Source organism: Aotus nancymaae, unplaced genomic scaffold, assembly GCF_030222135.1.
Source record: "Aotus nancymaae isolate 86718 unplaced genomic scaffold, 86718_ANA_hifiasm-v0.15.2.pri h1tg000108l, whole genome shotgun sequence".
NCBI lineage: Eukaryota > Metazoa > Chordata > Mammalia > Primates > Aotidae > Aotus > Aotus nancymaae.
In genome coordinates this window covers 30,288,226-30,311,730 of record NW_026988523.1, presented here as the reverse complement: position 1 = coordinate 30,311,730, position 23,505 = coordinate 30,288,226, and the positions used below count along the sequence as shown (strand labels likewise).

The window sequence follows — 23,505 nt, the reverse complement described above, 5'->3', positions numbered from 1 at the left end:
AGCAATTTTAGTGTTACATCTTCAGACTTGGGGAAGTAGAGGGTTTTTTTTTTTCTGAAATTTTTCCTTAAAAAGTGATTTTTTTTTACTGTAGATAATTTGGAAAGGTTAGAAAGCCATGTTTGAAAGTAGACAGTATTTTATATCATTGTGATAATCCTGAATATTCAATTATATATCTGGCTATTTTTCATTCAGTATCATAAATATTTTCTAAAGTAATTTTTTTTTTCTTTTTTGAGACGGAGTTTCACTCGTTACCCAGGCTGGAGGAGTGCAATGGCGCGATCTCGGCTCACTGCAACCTCCGCCTCCTGGGTTCAAGCAATTCTCCTGCCTTAGCCTCCTGAGTAGCTGGAACTACAGGCATGCACCACCATGCCCAGCTAATTTTTGTATTTTTAGTAGAGACGGGGTTTCACCATGTCAACCAGGATGGTCTCGATCTCTTGACCTTGTGATCCACCCCTCGGCCTCCCAAAGTGCTGGGATTATAGGCATGAGCCACCGTGCCTGGCCCCAGAGTTGTTTTAAGGTGTGTCTTCAATGACGTTTGAATAAGGAAGGGCACTTTGATTATTTGACTAAGTAGAAATTCTGCACAAAGTGTTGACTATCTGAATTTACTGAATTCTCATTGTGCAATTTTAAAATTTTAAATATGTGTAATCTTTGACCCAGAATTTTCTTCTAGGTATTCAACAGAAATATACACACAAATGAATATTTCTTTACTTTTTTTTTTTGAGATGGAGTCTTACTCTGCCACCCAGGCTGGAGTGTGGTGGCACGAACTCAGCTCACTGCAACCTCTGCCTCCCTGAAGCCTCTGCCTCCCAGTTTCATGGGATTCTCCTGCCTCAGCATCCCGAGTAGCTGGTATTTCAGGCATGCACCACCATTTCCGGCTCTTTTTTTTTTTTTTTTTTGTATTTTTAGTAGAGATGGGGTTTCACCGTGTTGGCCAGGCACGTCTCAAACTCCTGACCTCAGGTAATCCACCCACCTCGGCCTCCCAAAATGCTGTGATTACAGGCTTAAGCCACTATATCCAGCCAACATTTTTTAGTAATAGCTAAATACCGTAAGCAATCTAAATGTACATCAGTAGTGGCTTGGATAGATAAATTACAGTGCATCTAAAATGCAATACTATACAGTCATTACAAGGGATGAAGAAGTATAGTTACTGATATGGAATGATATCCAAAATAATGAGTAAATGAAAAAAATTACCACTCAGTGTAATGTCATTTCCATAAATAATATTAACAAATATAAACATATGACAGAATATGTATATAAAAATCTAGCCAGGCGCAGGGGCTCACACCTGTAATCCCAGCACTTTGGGAGGTCGAGGTGGGCAGATCACCTGAGGTCGGGAGTTCCAAGACCAGCCTGACCAACATGGAGAAACCCTGTCTCTACTAAAAATACAAAAAGTAGCCGGGCGTGGTGATGCATGCCTGTAATCCCAGCTACTCAGGAGGCTGAGGCAGGAGAATTACTTGAACCCAGGAGGCAGAGATTGTGGTGAGCTGAGATTGCACCATTGCACTCCAGCCTGGGCAACAAGAGCGAAACTCCGTCTCAAAAAAAAAAATAAAGAAATCTAGAAAAGTACCCATTAAACTGTTAATAGTGATCATCTAGAGGGGATAAGATTCCAGAATACTTTCACCTTCTAAAGTATACATTTCTGTATTGAGATTTTTCTCTTTTTTTTTTTTTTTTTTTTGAAATGGAGTTTCACTCTTGTCACCCAGGCTGGAGTGCAGTGGCATGATCTTGGTTCACAGCAACCTCTGCCTCTAGGGTTCAAGCAATTTTCCTGCCTCAGCATCCTGAGTAGCTGGGATTCAGGTGTCTGCCACCACACCCAGCCAATTTTTGTATTTTTAGTAGAACCAGGGTTTCACCATGTTGGTCAGGCTGATCTTGAACTCCTGACCTCAGGTTATCCACCCACCTCAGCCTCCCAAAGTGCTGGGATTACAGGCATGAGCAACCTCGCCCAACCTACAAGTGTGTGTGTGTGTGTGTGTGTGTGTGTGTGTGTGTGTGTGTTTTAGACAGAAGTTTTGCTCTTTTTGCTTGAACTGGAGTGCAGTGGCACAATCTTGGCTCATTGCAACCACTTGGCTCACTGCCTCCCAGGTTCAAGCTATTCTGCCTCAGCCTCCTGGGTAGCTGGGATAACAGGCATGTGCCACCATGCCCAGCTAATTTTTTGTATTTTTAGTAGAGATGGGGTTTCATCATGTTGGCCAGGCTGGTCTCGAACTCCTGTTCTCATGTGATCCACCTGCCTCGGCCACCCAAAGTGCAGGGATTACAGGCATGAGCCACTGCACCTGGCCTACAGTTGTATAAAGTCAGGACAAAACAAAGTCCACCATCCGAAGATCTTATTCTGTAAATCTTCTAAGATTCTCCATTAGTCATGAGACAGTGGGCAGTTCCATCAGTTTCAGTTGGTCCTAAAATTTTCTTTAGATAGCCTTTGGTAATGAGATTTAATGATCAAATGGTGAACTTCAGTATGTACGTGCTAGGTCTTCCTGCTCAGATATGCCAAAGTATTAGCCCTCTAATACAGAATCTTTCTTATGAATGGCTAAAGAATTCACTAAGTTAGATAGATACACTAAGAGGAAAATAACCTTTAAATATAAATAATTGTATTTTCCCTTACCCCCAGGCTATTCTGCATCTAAATTTGTTTCAATCTGTTCTAAGATATTACTATAGATGACAATACTGTAGTCTTTATTGATCTTTTGTACCCGCAGTACAGGGGGACACTTACTCTCCTTTTTGCTTTTCTGTTATTATCTTTTTCTAAATCCAGTCTCTTTCTTGTAGTTATACAAGTGTGTGTTTTATAATTATTTTCTTAAAACTCTACATGTATGTTTTTATACTTTTGTTTATTATTGCATATTCTTAATAAAAAAGTTAAAAACTTGGAAAGTTTTACATGTTTTGAGATGCTACAGTAGCAAAGGGTGACATTCAAAAATGTAGTTTCTTTATCCTGATCTTCAGCATTTCTTTGTACTCCTCATTTATAGTTTTGTCGACAATCTGATGTCACTGTCACTGAAACAGAAGTTATATGGTCAGGAGGAATCGAGACCATAAGGAAAACTTTCTTCCAGTTGCTTTAATATTGGCTAAAATGTTTGCACACCTGTTAAGATTTATTACCAGAATAACCTATAAATTACGCCTACATAAATATGTGTTCTGAAGTAAGTTATAGTTTAACCTTAATTAGATAGATAAACTAAAAAAAAGGTGTATTAGTTTTTAAAAAAAAATAGGCTACCCCTTCCTTAAAGAGAAATCACAAATATGACTTGGGGCCGGGCGCAGTAGCTCACACCTGTAATCTTAGCACTTCAGGAGGCCAAGGTGGGCATATCACTTGAGCCCAGGAGTTCGAGACAAGCCTGGGCAACATGGCAAAACGCTGTCTCTACTAAAAATACAAAAATTAGCTGGGTGTGGTGGCACACGCCTGTTATCCCAGCTACTTGGGAGACTGAGGTGGGAGGATCGCTTGAACCGGGAGGTGAAGGTTGCAGTGAGATGATGTCGTGCCACTGCACTCCAGCCTGGGCAACAGGGCGATACTCTGTCTCCAGACAAAACGCAAATCCCAACCTTGAGTCAAAGATCAGGCCCTCAGGAAATTTGGAGATGTCTAAATTTACGGCTCAAGCTGAGCTTTTGCCAGGTTCTTACTTTTAGGCATAAATTTATGGTTTCAAAAATATGTTTTTAGTCATAAGGGATATTCTCTCCTTAAGGAATTTATAGTCTAGTCAGGAGAAACAGTTGATTGCAATATGATACAGATGTTATCAGAGAAGTACGTAGAGGCACATCCGGGTGCAGAACCTAATCCAGAGGGTGGAGTGGAGACGTAAACGATGTTAGACAGGGTTATGCGGAAATGTGACACCTGTACTTAATCCTTAACTACGTGAAGGAACTGTGCAAGGAAGAATATTGGTTCCTCTAGATAGAGCAGTGTGTGCAAAGGCCAACAGGGAAAGAGGCCGAAGCAGAGACTAGTGAATAGCCACTTTGTTTTGTTTTTTTGTTTTTAGAGACAAGGTCTCGCTGTGTTGCCCAAGGCTGGCCAACTCCTGGCCTCAAGTGATCCTCCTGCCATAGCCTCCTGAGTAGCTGGGATCACTGCGCCCCACCAGTCACTTAGTTTGAGTGTGTACTAAGCCATTTGGATTCCATCCTGAAGGCTGAGAGGAATGTTTGAAAGATTTTTAAGCATGAGGGAAGGGAATTATATCATTACACTTGATGTTAAAGATTGTCCTGGCTATAGCAGGAAAAAGAGATTTAGAGGTCCTCTAGCCCTGGCAGTATGGTAGTCAGATATTAAGTCTTGAATAAGCTTAATTTGTACTGTATTATTGAGCCTTGGAAAGTAGAAATAATCTTCAAGGGGCCCCCCCAAACAAACACCAAAATTAAAATCCAAGAGGTGAGCAATAAAGATAACATGAAAACCAGATTGGCCTGGGGTAAATTACCTAATCAGTCTTGTGATTCAGGAATTGGTTGGTCAGGAATAAACTTGATAGTTGAGGTAAAGTGGGGAAACCAGGCTTAAATGTGCTCCCAGTTGTGTGGCACTCCCATAATCCCTCCGTACTTGGCTCTTAGCAGAAACAAATGCAGATCTTTCCCTCTGGAGGAGGATGTCTTCAATTTAGGCCTCCAGGATCTCATAAATTCACAAAACATTAAATGTGAACGTCTTAATCAATGATCATCAAACATACAAACAAGAATCAGAAGTGACAAATAATGTCCTCAGATATTGTCAAGATATCAAGGACCTCATATATTATCACATATTAAAATAATCAGACTAAAAATATGACATTTTTAAAGAAATAATCACAAAATGAACAGCAAAAAATCACAAATCACCAGGCAAATGTGAAAAATAACTAAATAAAACTTTTAGTAATGAAAAATAGTTGAAATCAAAATATCGGGGTTAGTTTGAATTAGTAAATTGGAAGCCAGATTTTTTAAAAACTCTCCAGAGGCTGAGCACAGTGGCTTACACCTGTAATCCCAGCACTTTGGGAGGCCTAGGCAGGTGGATCACCTGAGGTCAGGAGTCCAAGACCAGCCTGGCCAACATGGTGAAACTCCATCTGTACAAAAATACAAAAATTAGCCAGGTGTGATAACTTGTACCTGTAATCCCAGCTACTCAGAAGGCTGAGGCAGAAGAATGTTTTGAACCCAGGAGGCTGAGGCAGAAGAATGTTTTGAACCCAGGAGGCAGAGGTTGCAGTGAGCCAAAATCATGCCATTGCATTCCAGCCTGGGCAACAGAACGAGACTCCATCTCAAAAAAAAAAAAAAAAAACCTCCAGAAAGCAATAGAGAGAAAAAACAAATGGAAAATATAAAAGAGAGATTAAAAGACAGGGGGCTAAAATAAGAAAGACTGAAGTCCCAGAAGGAAAGAATAAAGAAAATAGAGGAGAGCCAAAGTGCTTAGAGACCTAAGAGCTGTGAATTATTGAGACTAAGAAATGAAACCACAGGTATAGGAAGCAGAACGTATATCAAACAGAATAAATAAATTCATGCAGTCATGTTATAGTCAAATTGCAAAATACCAAGAGAGAAGATCTTAAAGGATCAAAGAAAAGATACACCACCTACAAAGAAACCACAATCAATAAGAAAGATACATTTCTCACTGCTGTATTAGAAGCCGGAAGAGGAGGGCATACTATCTTCAATGTGATAAGAGAAAATGATCAACCTGGAATTTTATGTCCAGAGAAACGGTCTTTCAAGGAAGATGGTGAAATTCAAAGACATTTCAGATAAGCAAAATAGAAACTGCTTCCAACAGACTTTCACTTAAGGAAATTCTATTTTAGAAAGAAGGAAAATAGAACCAGAAAGGAAGTCTGGGATACAAGAAGGAATGGTGAGCAAAGAAATTCATAAGCACCTGTGTAAATGTAAACAAGTGCTACCTGTATAAAATAATGATGATAATGTTATCTAATTTATGAGGCTAAAAAAAGAAAATATTGGACCACTAAGAGAGTGGTTAAAATATTAATTTTTAAAATTTTAAGGATAACTTCTAAAAGTACATAACTTCCAAGCAAATAAAGAAGAAAATTAAATTAAAAAAAAAATTTTTTTTTTTGAGGCGGAGTTTCGCTCTTGTTACCCAGGCTGGAGTGCAATGGCGCGATCTCGGCTCACTGCAACCTCCGCCTCCTGGGTTCAGGCAATTCTCCTGCCTCAGCCTCCTGTGTAGCTGGGATTACAGGCACGCGCCACCGTGCCCAGCTAATTTTTTTTGTATTTTTAGTAGAGACGGGGTTTCACCATGTTAACCAGGATGGTCTCCTTGACCTCGTGATCCACCCGCCTCGGCCTCCCAAAGTGCTGGGATTATAGGCGTGAGCCACTGCACCTGGCCTAAATTTTTTTTAATAAAAGTTATTTTAGCTAGGTGCGGTGGTTCATGCCTGTAGTCTGAGCTCCTCAGGAGGCTGAGGCAGGACAATGTTTGAGCCCCAGAGTTCAAGTCTACAGTAAGCTACGATGGTCCCACTGCAACTCAGCCTGGGTAACAGGGCAAGACCCTGCCCTGTCTCTAAAAAAAAAAAAAAAAAAATAGTACCCCAAAATATTCGCACAACTGTGATCTATCAGTAAAACACCACCAAAAAACAAAAACAAACAAACAAAAAAAAAACACTTAAAATTTTTTTATTTAAAAGGTTTCCTGCCGGGCGTGGTGGCTCACGCCTGTAATCCCAGCACTTTGGGAGGCCGAGGCGGGTGGATCACGAGGTCAAGAGATCGAGACCATCCTGGTCAACATGATGAAACCCCTTCTCTACTAAAAATACAAAAAATTAGCTGGGCATGGTGGCGCGTGCCTGTAATCCCAGCTACTCAGGAGGCTGAGGCAGGAGAATTGCCTGAACCCAGGAGGCGGAGGTTGCGGTGAGCCAAGATCGCGCCATTGCACTCCAGCCTGGGTAACAAGAGTGAAACTCTGTCTCAAAAATAAAATAAAATAAAATAATAAAAAATAAAAATAAAAGGTTTTCTGACCTCTGTTATGCTGCATAACCTCTATAAGCCTCAGTTTTCTCATCTTTAATGTGTGGGTGGTAGTAGTACCTCCTTTATAGGGTTGTTGTGAAGATATAATCAGTGCATGTAAAAAGCTTAGCACAAATCTAGTACATAAGTATTAGCACACATCTAATATATAATAAGTATTCAACAGACATTAGTAATTAGACATTACTGCTATTAGACAATACCAGTGGCTCTCTTATATATAAGTCTTTGTATATTCCCCATACAAAGGGAAGGGGAGCTAACATTTTAAGTGCCTGCTATATGCCAGGTACTATACTAAATGCTTTCATATACATTGCATCTCATGTAACCCTCACAACAATTTTGTGAAAATACATATTAGTGTCTGCATTTTATAGATGAGGACATTGTATCTTAGAAAGGTTAAATAACATACCCAAGGCACTTAACTACAGTGGGTTTCTACTATACCTCCCATTGAAAGAATTTCAAGTTAATGCATATCTAGGAGGATTAAAAGCTCAAATGGTTTTTACTTTTGTCTGACTTATTTTACCCCACTCTGAAATTTAGTGTCATGAAAACAGATTTCAAAAAAGCCAAAATTTTCCTCAAAAATTAAAATTTTGCAGTCGAGCCAAGGCACAGTCGCTCATGTCCGTAATCACAACAGTTTGGGAGGGCAAGGTGGAGGAATAGCCTGAGACCAGGAGTTCCAGACCAGCATGGGCAACATAGCGAGACCTTTTCTCTACAAAAAAAAATGTTTTTGTGAAACAGCCAGGCATGGTGGTGCACACTTGTAGTCCCAGCTACTCAGGAAGCTGTGGAAGGATTGCTTGAGCTCAGGAGGTCAAGGCTGCAGTGAGCCATGATCCTGCCACTGCATTTCAACCTAGATAAAAGAGTGAGACTCTGTCTCAAAAAAAAAAAAAAAAAAATTGCACATCAATTATTGACTAACAGCAAACCATAGGAATTCACTAATGATCTTGAAGTCAAACAAAATATTTGGGGATGTTTAAGAGGATTCAAGAAGCATCCTCTTCTCTTACTCTATACTTTGAGTTCATGTGGTATGATATGAAACTAATCACAACAAAGTGACCCGTTCTTTTTTTTTCTAATTTGTTTTCTTTTTTTTTTTTTTTCTTTTTTAATATGAATAATGGAAGCACTGTGGTTTGTACGAAGTGGCCTGTTCTTAGGGTGCCTGCTGGAAGTCAGTATCCCTCTCAGAACATTCTTTCTCTTCTCTTTTCTCCTTTCCTAGGGTTACACATCTTTCTGGAATGACTGCATATCATCTGGCCTGCGAGGAGGCATCCTGATAGAGCTGGCCATGCGGGGTCGAATCTATCTGGAACCCCCGACCATGCGTAAGAAGCGACTACTAGACAGAAAGGTACTGAATCTTCTGTGAACGTCCACGGCTTATGGAAAGGCAAATACCAACAGTACATTTGGGAAGAACAGAAAGATTTGAGTAGTAAGATAAAATAAATATCACTGACTCAGCAGTCCCATTGTCTAAACAGGTTAATTATCCTATAGCAAGAAGGAGAAATCCAAATATCCATAGTCCAAAGAGTTATAGGAAGCTCATAGTTTTGCCTGCCTTCTTTAAGAAGAAAAATCACACTTAGGATGCTGTTGATTAAACTCCCCTATATCTATGGTTATATGGTTATAACATTATGAAATAGAGTATGATGTGGGGAAGGGACTTACATGGGTCAGGTCCAATAACTATTCTGTTTCCTTCCATTTACTGCAAGCCCTTTCCAACCATACTCCTGTATCCATTTTCTTACTGAATTTTTCCACTCACAACTTCTTTATCATCCTAAGCATTCTACTGAAACTACTTCTTAGGTATCACCAGCTTCTTTTCTGTCTTTGATTTGTTTCTCTCTCTTTTTTTTTTTTTTTTTTGAGATGGGGTTTCACTCTTGTTGCCCAGGCTGGAGTGCAGTGGTGGGATCTCGGCTCACCGCAACCCTCTGCCTTCTGGGTTCAAGCGATTCTCCTGCCTCAGCCTCGAGAGTAGCTGGGACTACAGGCATGCACCACCACAACTGGCTAATTTTGTGTTTTTAGTAGAGATGGGGTTTCTCCATGTTTGTCAGGCTGTTTTTCAAATGCCACCTATATGTGGCATTTGACACTTATTTATTTATTTACTTATTTTTTTGAGATGGAATCTCACTCTGTTACCCAGGCTGGAGTACAGTGGCGCAATCTCGGCTCACTGCAACCTCCAACTCCCTGGTTCAAGCAATTCTCCTGTCTCAGCCTTCCAAGTAGCCAGGATTACAAGCGTGTACCACCGCACCCAGCCAATTTTTGTATTTTTAGTAGAGACAGGGTTTCACCATGTTGGCCAGGATTGTCTCCATCTGCTGACCTTGTGATCTGCCCACCTTGGCCTCCCAAAGTGCTAGGATTACAGGCATGAGCCACCGCGCCTGGCCTGACACTTTTTAGCACTTTGAAAATTTCTCCATTCTTGGCCTTTGCTGTTATCTTATACTGTTGCTTCTTTGAACTATACACTGTTTCCTTACTTCTGGATTCCTTATACCCAAGTCACAGTTTGTATCCCTTGAGTGATTTTCCATCCTTTCAGAGACATCATTTACCTTTATAGCTTCATCTGTCACCTTCATGAGATTCATTTTCAAATTTCTAGGCAGGTCTTGTTTTTCCACCTTCAGAAACATACTTAACTATTGGTTAGAAATTTCAACTTGGGTATCTCATATCTTTTAAAACTAAACTTAGCAAAAAAAAAGAAAGAAAACCAAATTATCAACCTTTCCCCAAAACTGACTTCCTTTTCTGACTTTCCTACCTTTATTTATGTATTTTTTATTTTTTTAATAGTGACAAGGTTTGCCATGTTGGCCAGGCTGGTCTCCACCTCCTGAGCTCAGGTGATCCACCTGCCTCAGCCTCCCAAAGTGCTGGGATTATGGGCATGAGTCGCTAAGCTCAGCTGTTTCCTACCTTTACTAATGGTTTCAAAAGTTGGTTTCCAGACTCAAGATGAGTTGTTACTAAAACTTTTCTCCATTATCATTCATATCCAGTTTGTCACTAGGGCTCACTTCAAATGTTATTTTTGTCTTCGTATCACTCCATACTATATTTTAAACTTCTTGAGGACAGGGACAGTATATTATGCCTCCTTACATTTCTTGCAACACTTAGCCAGTAACACATATATGATATATTGAAAGACTTTAACTTGAATGAAGTGAAGGAATCAGGGTCGCTTCTTTTTTTCTCAAAGGTACTGCTAAAGTCAGACAGCCCAACAGGTGATGTTCTACTGGATGAAACTCTCAAACACATCAAAGCAACTGAACCCACAGAAACTGTCCAGACATGGATAGAGCTACTCACTGGTAAGATGACTTAAAATAATATGTGAATTTCACACTTTGTTATCTTTAACCTACCCTGAAATTTGGTAAAAGAAGTACCGAAATTCATCACGCTGGATGAGATAGATACGGTTCACTATTTAATTCCAATGAGGGACAGAAAAAGCATGATCAGTTGATACCTAAAGTTTTCCAAAGCTTCACCTTATCTTCTGTCATCCCACCCCGAAAACTCTTTAACAGTATTCTTCACAAGAAACTTTTTTTTTTTTAAAGACAGAGTCTCACTCTGTTGCCCAGGCTGGAACACAGTGGCACAATCTCAGTTCACTGCAACTTCTGCCTCCTGGGTTCAAGCAGCTCTCCCTGCCTCAGCCTCCTGAGTAGCTGGGATAACAGATACACACCACCACAACGGCTAATTTTTGTATTTTTAGTAGAGATGGAGTTTCACTATGTTGGCCAGGCTGGTGTTGAATTCCTGACCTCAAGTGATCCACCCGCCTTGACCTCTCAAAGTGCTAGTATTACAGGCGTGAGCCACCACACCTGCCCCTCCAGTGTATTTTTTTATTTCAGTTATTATAAGTTTTAGCTCCAGAATTTCCTTTTGGTCCCTTTCTCTATCTCTTTATTGATATTCTCATTTTGTTTATACATCATTTTCCTGTCTTTGTCTATATTTTTCTTTATCTTTGAGCATCTTTAAGACAGTTGTGGCTGAGTGCGGTGGCTCTCACCTGTAATCCCAGCACCTTATAAGGCCAAGGTGGGTGGATCACCTGAGGTCATGAGTTCAAGACCAGCCTGACCAGCATGGTGGAAACCCCATCTCTATAAAATACAAAATTTAGCTGGGTGTGTGGCAGGCACCTATAATCCCAGCTACTTGGGAGGCTGAGGCAGGCAGTGAGCTGAGACTGTGCCACTGCACTCCAGCCTGAGCAACAAGAGTGAAACTTGGTCTCAAAATAAAAAAGACAGTTGTAGCCAAGTGTGGTGGCTCACACCTGTAATCCCAGTACTTCAGAAGGCCCAGGTGGGAAGATCACCCGAGTCCAGGAATTTGAGACTAGCCTGGTCAACAGTGAGACCTCGTCTCTATAAAACATAAACAAGCTGGGCACAGTGGCTCATGCCTGTAATCCCAGCACTTTGGGAGGCGGAGGCGGGCAGATCATCTGAGGTCGAGAGTTCAAGACCAGCCTGACCAACATGGAGAAATCCTATCTCTACTAAAAATACAAAAGTAGCCAGGCATGGTAGCCCATGCTATAATCCCAGCTACTCTGGAGACTGAGGCAGGAAAATCGATTGAACCCAGGAGGTGGAGGTTGCAGTGAGCAGATTGCGCCATTGCACTCCAGCCTGGGCAACAAGAGCGAAGCATCTCAAAAAAATAAATAAATAAACAAACAAAATTAGCTGGACATGGTGCTACCTGCCTGTAGTCCCAGCTACTCAGGAGGCTGAGATGGGAAGATCTCTTGGGCTGGGGAGGTTGAGGCTGCAGTGACCTAAGATCACACCACTCCACTCCAGCCTGGCGATAGAGCAAGACTCCGTCTCAAAAAAAAAAAAAAAAAAAAAGTTGCTTTCAAGTCTTTCTCCAGTAAATCCAACATATAGTCTGTTGATATATTTTATTCCTCTGAACAGGCCATACTTTCCTATTTCTTTGTATGTCTTATGATTTTTTTGTTGTCGTTGAAAACTGGACATTTGAATCTTTTTCCATCCTTTTAGTTTCAACCTGTTTGTATCTTCGACTCTGAAATGTGTTTTCTGTAGACAGCATACAGTTGGATCTTTTCCGGTTTGTTTTTTTTTTTTCATTCAGACTGATAGTCTATATCTTTTGCTTGGAGTATTTAATTCATTCACATTTAATGTTATTACTGATATGGTTGAATTTAATCTGCCATTTTTCCCTTTATATGTATCTCTCCTTTTTGTTTTTGTTCTTCTGTTTCTTTTTGCTGCCATTTTTGGATTGAGTGAATATTTTCTAATAAAGTAGATTTATGTAGTGGATGTTTATAGTGTAACGTTTTACTTCCTTTAATGATTTTAAAGTTATTTTTGTGCTGTTTTCTTAGTGGTTGCTCTAGGGCTTATAATATACATCCTAACATGAAAATCTACTTTCATAGATTTTATACCACGTTTAATTGGTATAAAATTTATACGATGTTTAATTCCAAGGAAACTTTACTTCTGTATAACTCTATTCCTTCTCCCTCTTTTTTTGTAAATATTGCTATATGTTTCTTTTTTTGTTTTTTTGCTTTTGGTTTTTTTTTTTTTTTTGAGATAAGGTTTCACTATGTTACGTAGGCTGGTCTCAAACTGCTGGACTCAAGCAATCTGCCCACCTCAGCCTCCCAAAGTGCTGGGTACAGGCATGGGCCTCCGTGCCAATATTGTTATATGTATTACATCCATATGTGTTACAAATTCAACAATTCATTGTTATAATTATTACCTAAAGTGCTGGGTACAGGCATGGGTCTCTGTGCCAATATTGTTATATGTATTACATCCATATCTGTTACAAATTCAACAATTCATTGTTATAATTATTACCTAAAGAAGAGAAGAAAACACAAATATATTCTTACAGAGTTTATTATATTAACCTTCTTATTTACCATTTCTGGTTTTCTTCATTTCTTCCTATGGATTCACGTTGCCATCTGGTGTCATTTTCTGTGCTCCAGTACAACTTTTTTCCCACCCTTTCTTTGTGCTATTATTACATTTCTATGTTATAACCTTGTACAAAAGTTTAAATATTTATTTAAAGTTATAACTCAGCAATAACAATTATATAAATATCGTTTTGTGCAATTGCTTTATAAATCATTTAAGAGATGAAGTATTTATACCTTGTTTTTCATTACTTAATTACTTTTACTATTTGTTCATGTGGATTCAAATTACTGTCTGGTATGTCTTGCTTTCAGCCTTAACAACTTCCCTTTAGTTTTTAGTGTTAATATCTCTTATAAGGCAGGTCTACTAGGAGTGAACTCTTTCAGATTTTTTTTTTTCTTTTTTTTTTTTTTTTTTTTTGAGGCGGAGTTTCGCTCTTGTTACCCAGGCTGGAGTGCAATGGCACGATCTCGGCTCACCGCAACCTCCGCCTCCTGGGTTCAGGCAATTCTCCTGCCTCAGCCTCCTGAGTAGCTGGGATTACAGGCACGCGCCACCATGCCCAGCTAATTTTTTGTATTTTTAGTAGAGACGGGGTTTCACTATGTTGACCAGGATGGTCTCGATCTCTTGACCTCGTGATCCACCCGCCTCGGCCTCCCAAAGTGCTGGGATTACAGGCTTGAGCCACCGCGCCCGGCCTCAGATTTTTTTTTTTTCGAGACAGAGTCTCACACTGTTGCCCAGGCTGGAGTGCAATGGTGCGATCTCGGCTCACTGCAACCTCTGCCTCCCAGGTTCAAGCGATTCTCCTGCCTCAGCCTCCCAAGTAGCTGGGATTACAGGTGCCCACCACCACACCCGGCTAAATTTTTGTATTTTTAGTAGAGATGGGGTTTCACTATTTTGGCCAGGCTGGTCTTGAACTCCTGACCTCGTGATCCACCCACCTCAGCCTCCCAAAGTGCTGGGATTACAGGCATTAGTCTTTCAGATATATTTGATCTAGGAATGTATTTATTTTTTAGAAATTTTTCTTTGCCCTTTTTTTTTTTTTTTTTTTTGAGACAGAGTCTCACTCTGTCACCCAGTCTGGAGTGCAGTGGTGTGATCTCAGCTCACTGCAATCTCCGCCTCTTGGGTTCAAGTGATTCTCCTGACTCAGCCTCCTGAGTAGCTGGGACTACAGGCGCATGCCACCACACCTGCTTTGCTTTCATTTTTGAAAGATAGTTTGCCAGTTATAAGATTCTTGGCTAATAGTTTCTACCCTCACTTTGAGGAAGTCTACTCATTCTTCTGGACTGCATTTTTTCTTTTTTTTTTTTTAGACGGAGTTTCGCTCTTGTTACCCAGGCTGGAGTGCAATGGCGCGATCTCGGCTCACCGCAACCTCCGCCTCCTGGGTTCAGGCAATTCTCCTGCCTCAGCCTCTTGAGTAGCTGGGATTACAGGCACGCGCCACCGTGCCCAGCTAATTTTTGTATTTTTAGTAGAGACGGGGTTTCACCATGTTGACCAGGATGGTCTTGATCTCTTGACCTCGTGATCCACCCGCCTCGGCCTCCCAAAGTGCTGGGATTACAGGCTTGAGCCACCGCGCCCGGCCTGGACTGCATTTTTTCTAATGGGAAGTCAGCGGTTAAGCTTATCAAAGTTCCAGTATGATGTGATAAGTCATTTTTCTCTTCTGCTTTCATGATTTTCCATTTATCTCTGGTTTTCAACGTTTTTACTCTGATGTTATACGGGTCTCTTTGTGTTCATCCTACTTGGAGTTCGTTGAGCTTTCCAAATGTGTGGTTGAGTGTTTTTCATCATATTTGGCAAGATTTTAGCCATTACTCCTTGAGTATTTTTTCTGCCTCTCTCCTTCTGGTGCCTCCATTTTATGTATGTTTGTCAAGTTGATGATATTGCACATTTCTCTGAGTCTGTTTATTTTTCTTCATTCTCTTTTCTCTTTGTCCTTCATACTGCATAATCTCTTTGATCTCTAAGTTTGCTGATTCTTTCTTTTGCCAGCTCAGATCTATTGTTGAGATCCTTGAATGAATTTCTCACTCTGTTTGTTGTACTTTTTTTTTTTTTTTTTTTTTTGAGTCTCACTCTGTCACCCAGGCTGGGGTGTAATGCTGCGATACTGGCTCACTGCAACCTCCGCCTCCTGGGTTCAAGTGATTCTCCTGCCTCAGCCTCCCGAGTAGCTGGAACTACAGGTGCACAATACCACACCGGGCTAATTTTGTATTTTTAGTAGAGATGGGTTTTTGCCATATTGGCCAGGCTGGTTTCAAACTTTTGACCTCAAGTAATCCACCTGCATCAGCCTCCCAAAGTGCTGGGATTACAGATGTGAGCCACCAAGCCCAGTCTGTTTGTTGTACCTTTAAACTCTAGGATTACTATAGTTTTTCTGGGGGTTGAGGGGGATTTTGAGATGGAGTCTCGCTTTGTCACCGAGGCTGGAGTGCAGTGGTGCAATCTTGGCTTATTGCAGACTCTGCCTCCCAGATTCAAGCAATCTCTGCCTCAGCCTCCCGAGCAGCTGGGATTATAGGCGCCCACCACAGCTGGCTAATTTTTGTATTTTAAATAGAAACGGGGATTCACCATGCTGGCCAGTCTGGTCTCAAACTCCTGGCCTCAAGCGATCCACCCAATTAGCCTCCCAAAGTGCTGGGATTATAGGCATAAGCCACCGCGCCTGGCCTAAATGGTTCTTTTTTGTAATTTCTGTCCTTACTGATATTCTCTATATGACGAGTCATGGTTTCCCTTAGGTCTTTGAACATATTTATAAAAGCTGCTTTGTAGTCTTTGTAAAGTCCAACATTTCCGTGTTCTTGAAGGCAGTTTCCATACCTGCTTTTTTTCTTCTGAATGGGTCAATGGGTCACAATTTACTCTTTGTATAGTTCATACTTCTTTGTCAAAAACTAGACATTTTAGATAATAGATTGTGCACCTCTGAATACTATAGTGCAGCTGTCCCCAGTCTTTTTGGCACCAGGATGGGTTTCATGGAAGACAGTTTTTCCACTGGGGTTGGGTACGGGAAGATAGTTTCAGTATGATTCAAGTGCATTATCATTAGAGTCTCACAAGGAATGTGCAACCTAGATCCCTCCCATGTGCAGTTCACAGTAGGGTTCACACTCCTATGGGAACCTAATGCCATTGCTGATCTGGCAGGAGGCGGAGCTCAGCTTCACTCACCCATGGCTCACCTCCTGCTGTGCGCCCGGGTTCCTAACAGGCTACGGACCAGTACCAGTCCATGGTCCAGGGGTTGGGAACACCTGCTATATTGGTATCTCCTTCCTGCTAGAGTTTGATTGTGTTGTTTGCTTAGTACTTTGTTTCTTTCTTTAGTGACTTGCCTGCAGTAGCTCTCTGAAGTCTGTTTCTCTTGTAGTGTGCGGCCTCTGATGTCACTGCTCGTATTTTCTTTTTATCCTTTGGCCCAGCTCCCTATGTGTTGCCAGTGGGTCGGCAGAAGCCACTTAATAGTCAAAGGTTGTGCTTAAGACCCTCCAGCCAATTAGATTTTTTTTTATCCTTTACTGTTGGATGTGTGTGTGTGATTTTGACACAGCTATCACAAATCAGAGAGTTTACATTTTGTCCCACATTCATTGAGGAACTAGCAGCTTGGAATTTCCCTCTCTGATTTCTTCTCAGAGAGAGTACATCCTTGGACATATACCAGGGCTGCATGTGATTTTTTAAATTTTATTTTTATTTTTCATTTTTTGAGATGAAATCTCACTCTGTCACTCAGGCTGGAGTGCAGTGGTGCAATCTCAGCTGACTGAAACCTCCGCCTCCTGGGTTCAAGCAATTCTCCCGCCTCAGCCTCCTGAGTAGCTGGGACTACAGGCGCGCACCACAACGTCCAGCTATTTTTTTTTTTAACGTGGCTTCCTAGGAGTTGAGTAGAGTTAGAGTAGCTTATTGTTCAGCCAGTATTTGGTCAGGGGTTGCGCTTTAGCCCTTGGTGCCAGTGAAGTATCCACCCTTTGTTAATGGATCTACATGTGGCCTGGGGAATGCTCTCAAGTCAAGCCCTACGTCCTGCTCTGATTGCTCCTGAGTGGATGCAGCCTGGTGCAAGCACACAGTCTTCCCAACCCCTGTGTTGGTCATGATCCCAGGAGGGCTTTTCTTGGCTTTCTCTTTCTCTGGTTCTGCCTATTAAACGTCTGGAGGCTTTGCCATTTGGGTTTTTCTTTTCTTTTCTTTTCTTTTTTTTTGAGATGGAGTCTTGCTCTGTTGCCCAGGCTGGAGTGCAATGGTGCAGTCTCAGCTCACTGCAACCTCTGCCTCCCAGGTTCAAGTGATTCTCCTGCCTCAGCCTCCCAAGTAGCTGGGACTACAGGCACCTGCCACCACACCCAGCTAATTTTAGTATTTTTAGTAGAGACAGGATTTCACCATATTGGTCAGGCTGGTCTTGAACTCCTGACCTTGTGATTCACCCACCTCAGCCCCCCGAAGTGCTGGGATTACAGGCATGAGCCACCGGGCCCGGCCACCATTTGGGTTATTCATACCAACACCATAGAGGTAGCAGCACCCTCGTAATTGCTCTCCACCAAGATCTCTATGGTTTTCAACACTCTTAGGCATAGAATTCTCCACACTGTGTTCCAAATAAAGTGAGTCCTCTCAGGCAGAGTTTTGTAGCTCCTCATTTTTCAGGACTTCCTTCCTTCCTGGGCAGAACTTCTGCACAAGGGCCCACTTCTCCTAGACTGATACCCTCCTGCTCTATGAGTCGGTGCTGGGGAAAAAAGGTGTTAGCCCCTGGTTTTCTTGGCTTGCCTTTTCTGTTTCAGATTCTCTAATCTACCAACAAGATGGAATGGGAGCAATTGAAGTCTCAGTATTGTCAGCCTATCAGTATTGTCAGCCTGGGATAGAGCTTCTGCTCTACAAGTAGAGGAGAGAACCTCAGTCCTCTCAGCTTCACCAGCAAATAGAATTTCTTTTCTTTAGGCCGGGTACGGTGGCTCATGCCTGTAATCCCAGCACTTTGGGAGGCCGAGGCGGGTGGATCACGAGGTCAAGAGATCGAGACCATCCTGGTCAACATGGTGAAACCCCGTCTCTACTAAAAATACAAAAAATTAGCTGGACATGGTGGCGCGTGCCTGTAATCCCAGCTACTCAGGAGGCTGAGGCAGGAGAATTGCCTGAACCCGGGAGGCGGAGGTTGCAGTGAGCTGAGATTGCGCCACTGCACTCCAGCCTGGGTAACAAGAGCGAAACTCCTTATCAAAAAAAAAAAAAAAGAATTTCTTTTATTTTTTTTTTTTTAGACAGAGTCTCACTCCGTCACCAGGTGTCAGGCTGGAGTGCAGTGGCGCGACCTCGGCTCACCGCAACCTCCGCCTCCCGGGTTCAGGCAATTCTCCTCCCTCAGCCTCCCGAGTAGCTGGGACTACAGGCGCGCGCCACCATGCCCAGCTAATTTTTTTGTATTTTTAGTGGAGATGGGGTTTCACCATGTTGGCCAGGATGGTCTCGATCTCTTGACCTCGTGATCCGCCCACCTTGCCTCCCAAAGTGCTGGGATTACAGGCGTGAGCCACCGCGCCCGGCGAGCATTTCTGCAATACAGAGTAGACTTCATCCGGGAGAGACTAGTGTCCTAAAGAGAATTTCAAAAATACATGAATAATTTACAGTGTCACAGAGAGGTCACATAAGAACAGAAATAAAGTCCGTAAGCTCTAGCAATAGGGAAGTCTTTGGTGACATTTTTTTGAAGCTGGTTTAATGTGAAATATGGTTGGAGTCAAAACCAGATTTTAAAGGACTAAGGATTAATGAATTGAGGAATGAATAAAGATTATGCTTTTAAACGCTTTAACTATTCAAGGTTCCAAATAACTACATTTTTCATTCTGCTATTCTCTTTCTGTTCATTATGTCCTGTTTCTTTTTTCTCGTAGGCGAGACCTGGAACCCTTTCAAATTACAGTACCAGCTGAGAAACGTACGAGAGCGCATTGCAAAGAACCTAGTGGAGAAGGGTATTCTAACCACTGAGAAGCAGAATTTCCTGCTGTTTGACATGACTACTCATCCAGTGACCAACACAACGGAGAAACAGCGGCTAGTGAAAAAACTTCAAGACAGCGTACTAGAGCGGTGGGTAAACGACCCTCAGCGTATGGACAAGCGAACACTAGCACTCCTGGTGCTAGCCCACTCCTCTGATGTGCTAGAGAATGTCTTCTCCTCTCTGACAGATGACAAGTATGATGTGGCAATGAATCGAGCCAAGGACTTAGTAGAACTGGACCCTGAAGTGGAAGGGACAAAGCCTAGTGCCACAGAGATGATCTGGGCTGTGCTGGCAGCGTTCAATAAATCTTAAAGCCAGCAGGTGGGTTTCTCCTTTGCCCCTGCTGGGTGGTGACTGTCAGAGACCTCATCACTGAGTTTTGTGTGATGAGATGTTTCCATATTTCTGTTTCCTTTTCTTGAATCAGACTTGTGATTTGGAGAGAGCAACTTCAGGGCTTCTCCACAGACCTTGGCCATTATAAGCAGACCTTGTTTCTCCCCACACTTCCACTCCACAGGTGAATAAACTGGGAGAACCCACACACACCCAATGAACGTTTTCTCCCATCTCTTGGTTTAGTTTCACCAGTGTGCTTTTGGATAAACAGAAATATCTAAATGGGATTTAGAGTTCTCCAGCTACAGAATGTGAAGGAGATAAAAAGCAAACCATCTATTATATTTTTCTAAGTTTGTTTTCTATCTTAAATATGTTTTCACAGTCTGTGTCTCTCAGACTCTGCTAAATAATGTAACTTTTTGAAATAACTGTCGCTGAATAAGGAGCAATGAGAAACAAAACTAATTTTTGGAGCAGATGGTCTCTGAAATTGTATATCCTGCTAGTGATTTTCTCATCTTTCCTTTTCTAACAACCTAATGAGAATGTCCCAGATTCAAATACCTGGATCTCAAAGTCCTAGAGCCAGAAATATATTCTCTCATCCCTCTTAGCTTTATCTTGCGCCCTTATTCACTAAGGCAAAAGTCTAAATGAAGGAAAAAAAGTCTGTCTCAACACCTTGTTCATGCAATCAACATTAGAATTTGTAAGGGAGGAAGGGAGGTGGCATGGAAATTTCCATCTTTGGAGTACATGACTGTCCCGTTTCCCCCAGTCCACTTTTTTTTGAGACAGAGTCTTGCTCTATTGCCCGGGCTGGAGTACAGTGGTGCTATCACAGCTGACTGCAGCCTTGACCTTCAGGGCTCAAGGGATCCTCCTGCCTCAGTCTCCCAACTAGCTGGGACTATAGGCACATGCCACCATACTGAGCCTTTTTTTTTTTTTTTTTTTTTTTTTTTAAAATAGAGACAGGGTCTCACTTTGTTGCCCAGGCTGGTCTTGAATTCCTGGGCTCAAGCAGTTCTTCCACCTCAGCCTCCCAAAGTGCTGAGATTACTGGCATGAGCCACTGCACCTGCCCCTCCAGCTACTTTAAATGTCTCTGCTCTGACTGAATTGAAGGATTGAAGGAATTGTAAGTTTCAATTGCTGAATATATCAGTATATCTGAACTCCAGAGCTTTTTCTTTCCTATTTTTGGCTTCCTACGTAAATTGATCAAGTCTGTCTATATTTAAGGGTTCTGGGAGTAGTTTTGTCTATATTTAATACATAGATGTGCTCCTAGTCATCAGTCTTGTTTCAGTAATTGTTTCAGTCTTGTTTCAGAGATTCTGGTCAAATCTCTAATAAGTTTTTCACTTCAGCAGTGAGGGCAATGAGAAGCTTTATTAAGAAAGATCCTATTTAGAGGGCTAACTTGGTGTCGAAAGCATGCTGATATAAAGTCCAGTATTTGAGGATGTAAGGAGGATGGGAATTGAGCTGTGCTCATGTTAAGCACTTATCATACTGTAATGGGATAGTGCCTCTTGACCATTACAGAATAACAGGCTGTCAAAGGGCTAATACAGATGACCCAGACCTGACATTAAATCCTCCTGATTAAAGTAATTAAGTGAACGATTTATTCATTTATCTCCTCTGCCAAATCTACTTAGCCCACAAAAATTCCCCAACTCAATTAACATTTTTTTGTTTTTATTTTTCCCTTTAGGTGTCTCTTAGATGAATAGAGATATAAATTGTAATAGGAAACAAACTCTAAATGTGAGGCTGAATAGAGCTTCAGTCTGGCTCTCTAATAGTGCAAAAGCTGGTCCATGTGTTGTCGCTACCAGATTTAGCTTTTTCTTTTCCATGAACAATTCGGCATGAATTGAAACCAGGTTTTCCTGTGGAAAGTTTTAGCTTGATTGGGGGATAGAAGTTGAATTGAGTTCTTTCTTGCAACTCTTAGTGTTTATTTTTATATTATATCTCAGTAAGACGAAGATGTCTTCAGTTTGAATCTGCATAATGTTCACTGCCAAACACCTTCTCATTTAATGCATATGGCCTTCACATTTCTGTATAATAAAGATCAATTATCAGCTCTCTGGTCTCTCTGTGCACAATTTTATGACTTAATTTGTTTTCATTGGAAATAAGGACTTTCTACACAAGGCTAGTAATGCCTCCCCCTTTACGCTAGCATGCCAGCCTGTTTTATCCTATGCAGAAAATGAGGGATACAGAAACAATTGTAACATGCATAGGCTGAGGGGCAGGACACATCAAAGCTGACCCGATGAACACCAGCTAATTCTGTAGAGCCTAAATAGCGTCTCCATCTCAATCAAAATAAATTAACCAGTTATACCATTGTTACCATGAAGAAAATGAATATGATCTGTCCTACAAATAGGTACTTGCACATGACACCTGCATTTATCTAGGAGCTGAAAGTCTTACGTTCCAAATGTAGGTGACATGCCTGGCTATAATAGTGGTAACATGTAAAAATGTAGGTGTGCTTATAATTGGCTTATTCTCCCTTCCTTTAGACTGTCTACAGCACAAGGGACAATAATACATTCATTTACTAGGATTGTTTATACTTTTTTTTTCACTAGACCATAGTTTGGAATTTGGGGATGGCAACTTTACAGTATGAAGCTACCTAAGATCGTTTATACTTTTCTAATATTTTTATTTAAAACAAAGTACTGTTTCCCTAAGTCAAGATTTATACAATGTTTCTCAAGGTGTATTGCAAAGACCATTCCACCAAAATTATGTGTGTGTGATAGGAGGGTACTTTGCTAAAATGCAGATCCTAGTAAATCAGTCTCGGGAGTTAGGAGGAAGCTGCATTTTAAAGAAACTCTCGGCCCAGCGCAATGGCTCACTCCTGTAATCCCAGCACTTTGGGAGGCCGAGGCAGGTGGATCACCTGAGGTCGGGGGTTTGAGACCAGCCTGACCAACAGGGAGAAACCCAGTCTCAAATAAAAATACAAAATTAGCTGGGCCTGGTGGCGCATGCCTGTAATTCCAGCTACTCAGGAGGCTGAAGCAAGATTTTGCGAAGAGCCAAGATTGCACCATTGCACTCTAGCCTGGGCAACAAGAGCAAAACTCCATCTCAAGTGGCGGGGCATGGTGGCTCACACCTGTAATCCCAGCACTTTGGGAGCCAAGGCAGGCAAATCATCTGAGGTCAGGAGTTTGAGACGAGCCTGGCCAACATGGTGAAACCCCATCTCCACTATAAATACAAAAATTAGCTAGGCATGGCGGCACCTGCCTGTAGTTGTAGCTACTCAGGAGGCTGAGGCAGGAGAATTGCTGGAACCAGGAGGTGGAGGCTGCAGTGAGCCAAGATCGTCCCACCGCACTCCAGCCTGGGTGACAGAGCAAGACGGAAGGAAGGATGGAAGGAAGGAAGGGAAGGAGGGAGGGAAGGAAGGAAGGGAAGGAAGAAGGGAAGGAAGGAAGGGAAGGAGGGAGGGAAGGAAGGAAAAAAGGGGAGGGAGGGAGGGAAGGAAGGAAAGAAGGGAGAGAGGGAAGGAAGGAAGAAAAGAAGGAAGGAAGGAAGGAACTCGGGTAATGAGGCTTGCCCAAAGACATAGTGCAAATCGGCACTTTAGGAGACGAAGGTGGGAGGATCACTTGATCCAGGAGTTCAAGACTAGCCTCGGCCATAGCAAGACCTTGACTCTATTTTAAAAAGTTTTTTAAAGTCTCAAAGAATCTTTTCAGGCTAAGAGGGAAGAGCAGAGGCTAACCTAGGCAGAGGAAGCAACGTGTACAAAATAATTGGTGATGTGCTAGAATTTCATGAATGTGTGTACTTTTCACATAGAAATTTTTTTTTGAGATGGAGTTTCACTCTTGTTACCCAGGTTGGAGTGCA

At 41.8% G+C, this 23,505-nt stretch overlaps 1 protein-coding gene across 1 annotated transcript in view; it reads left to right on the top strand.

Annotated features, from left to right (window-relative positions):
* Positions 1 to 21,705, top strand: part of GOLPH3L (golgi phosphoprotein 3 like) — a 48,274-nt gene extending 26,569 nt beyond the window's left edge. Inside the window, exons 3-5 of the mRNA XM_012462601.3 lie at positions 8,414 to 8,545; positions 10,436 to 10,550; positions 19,145 to 21,705. Coding sequence (XP_012318024.1) covers positions 8,414 to 8,545; positions 10,436 to 10,550; positions 19,145 to 19,572 — 675 coding nt within the window. The 3' untranslated portion in view covers positions 19,573 to 21,705. The remainder of the gene's footprint in view (positions 1 to 8,413; positions 8,546 to 10,435; positions 10,551 to 19,144) is intronic.
* The last annotated feature ends 1,800 nt before the right edge of the window (positions 21,706 to 23,505 follow it).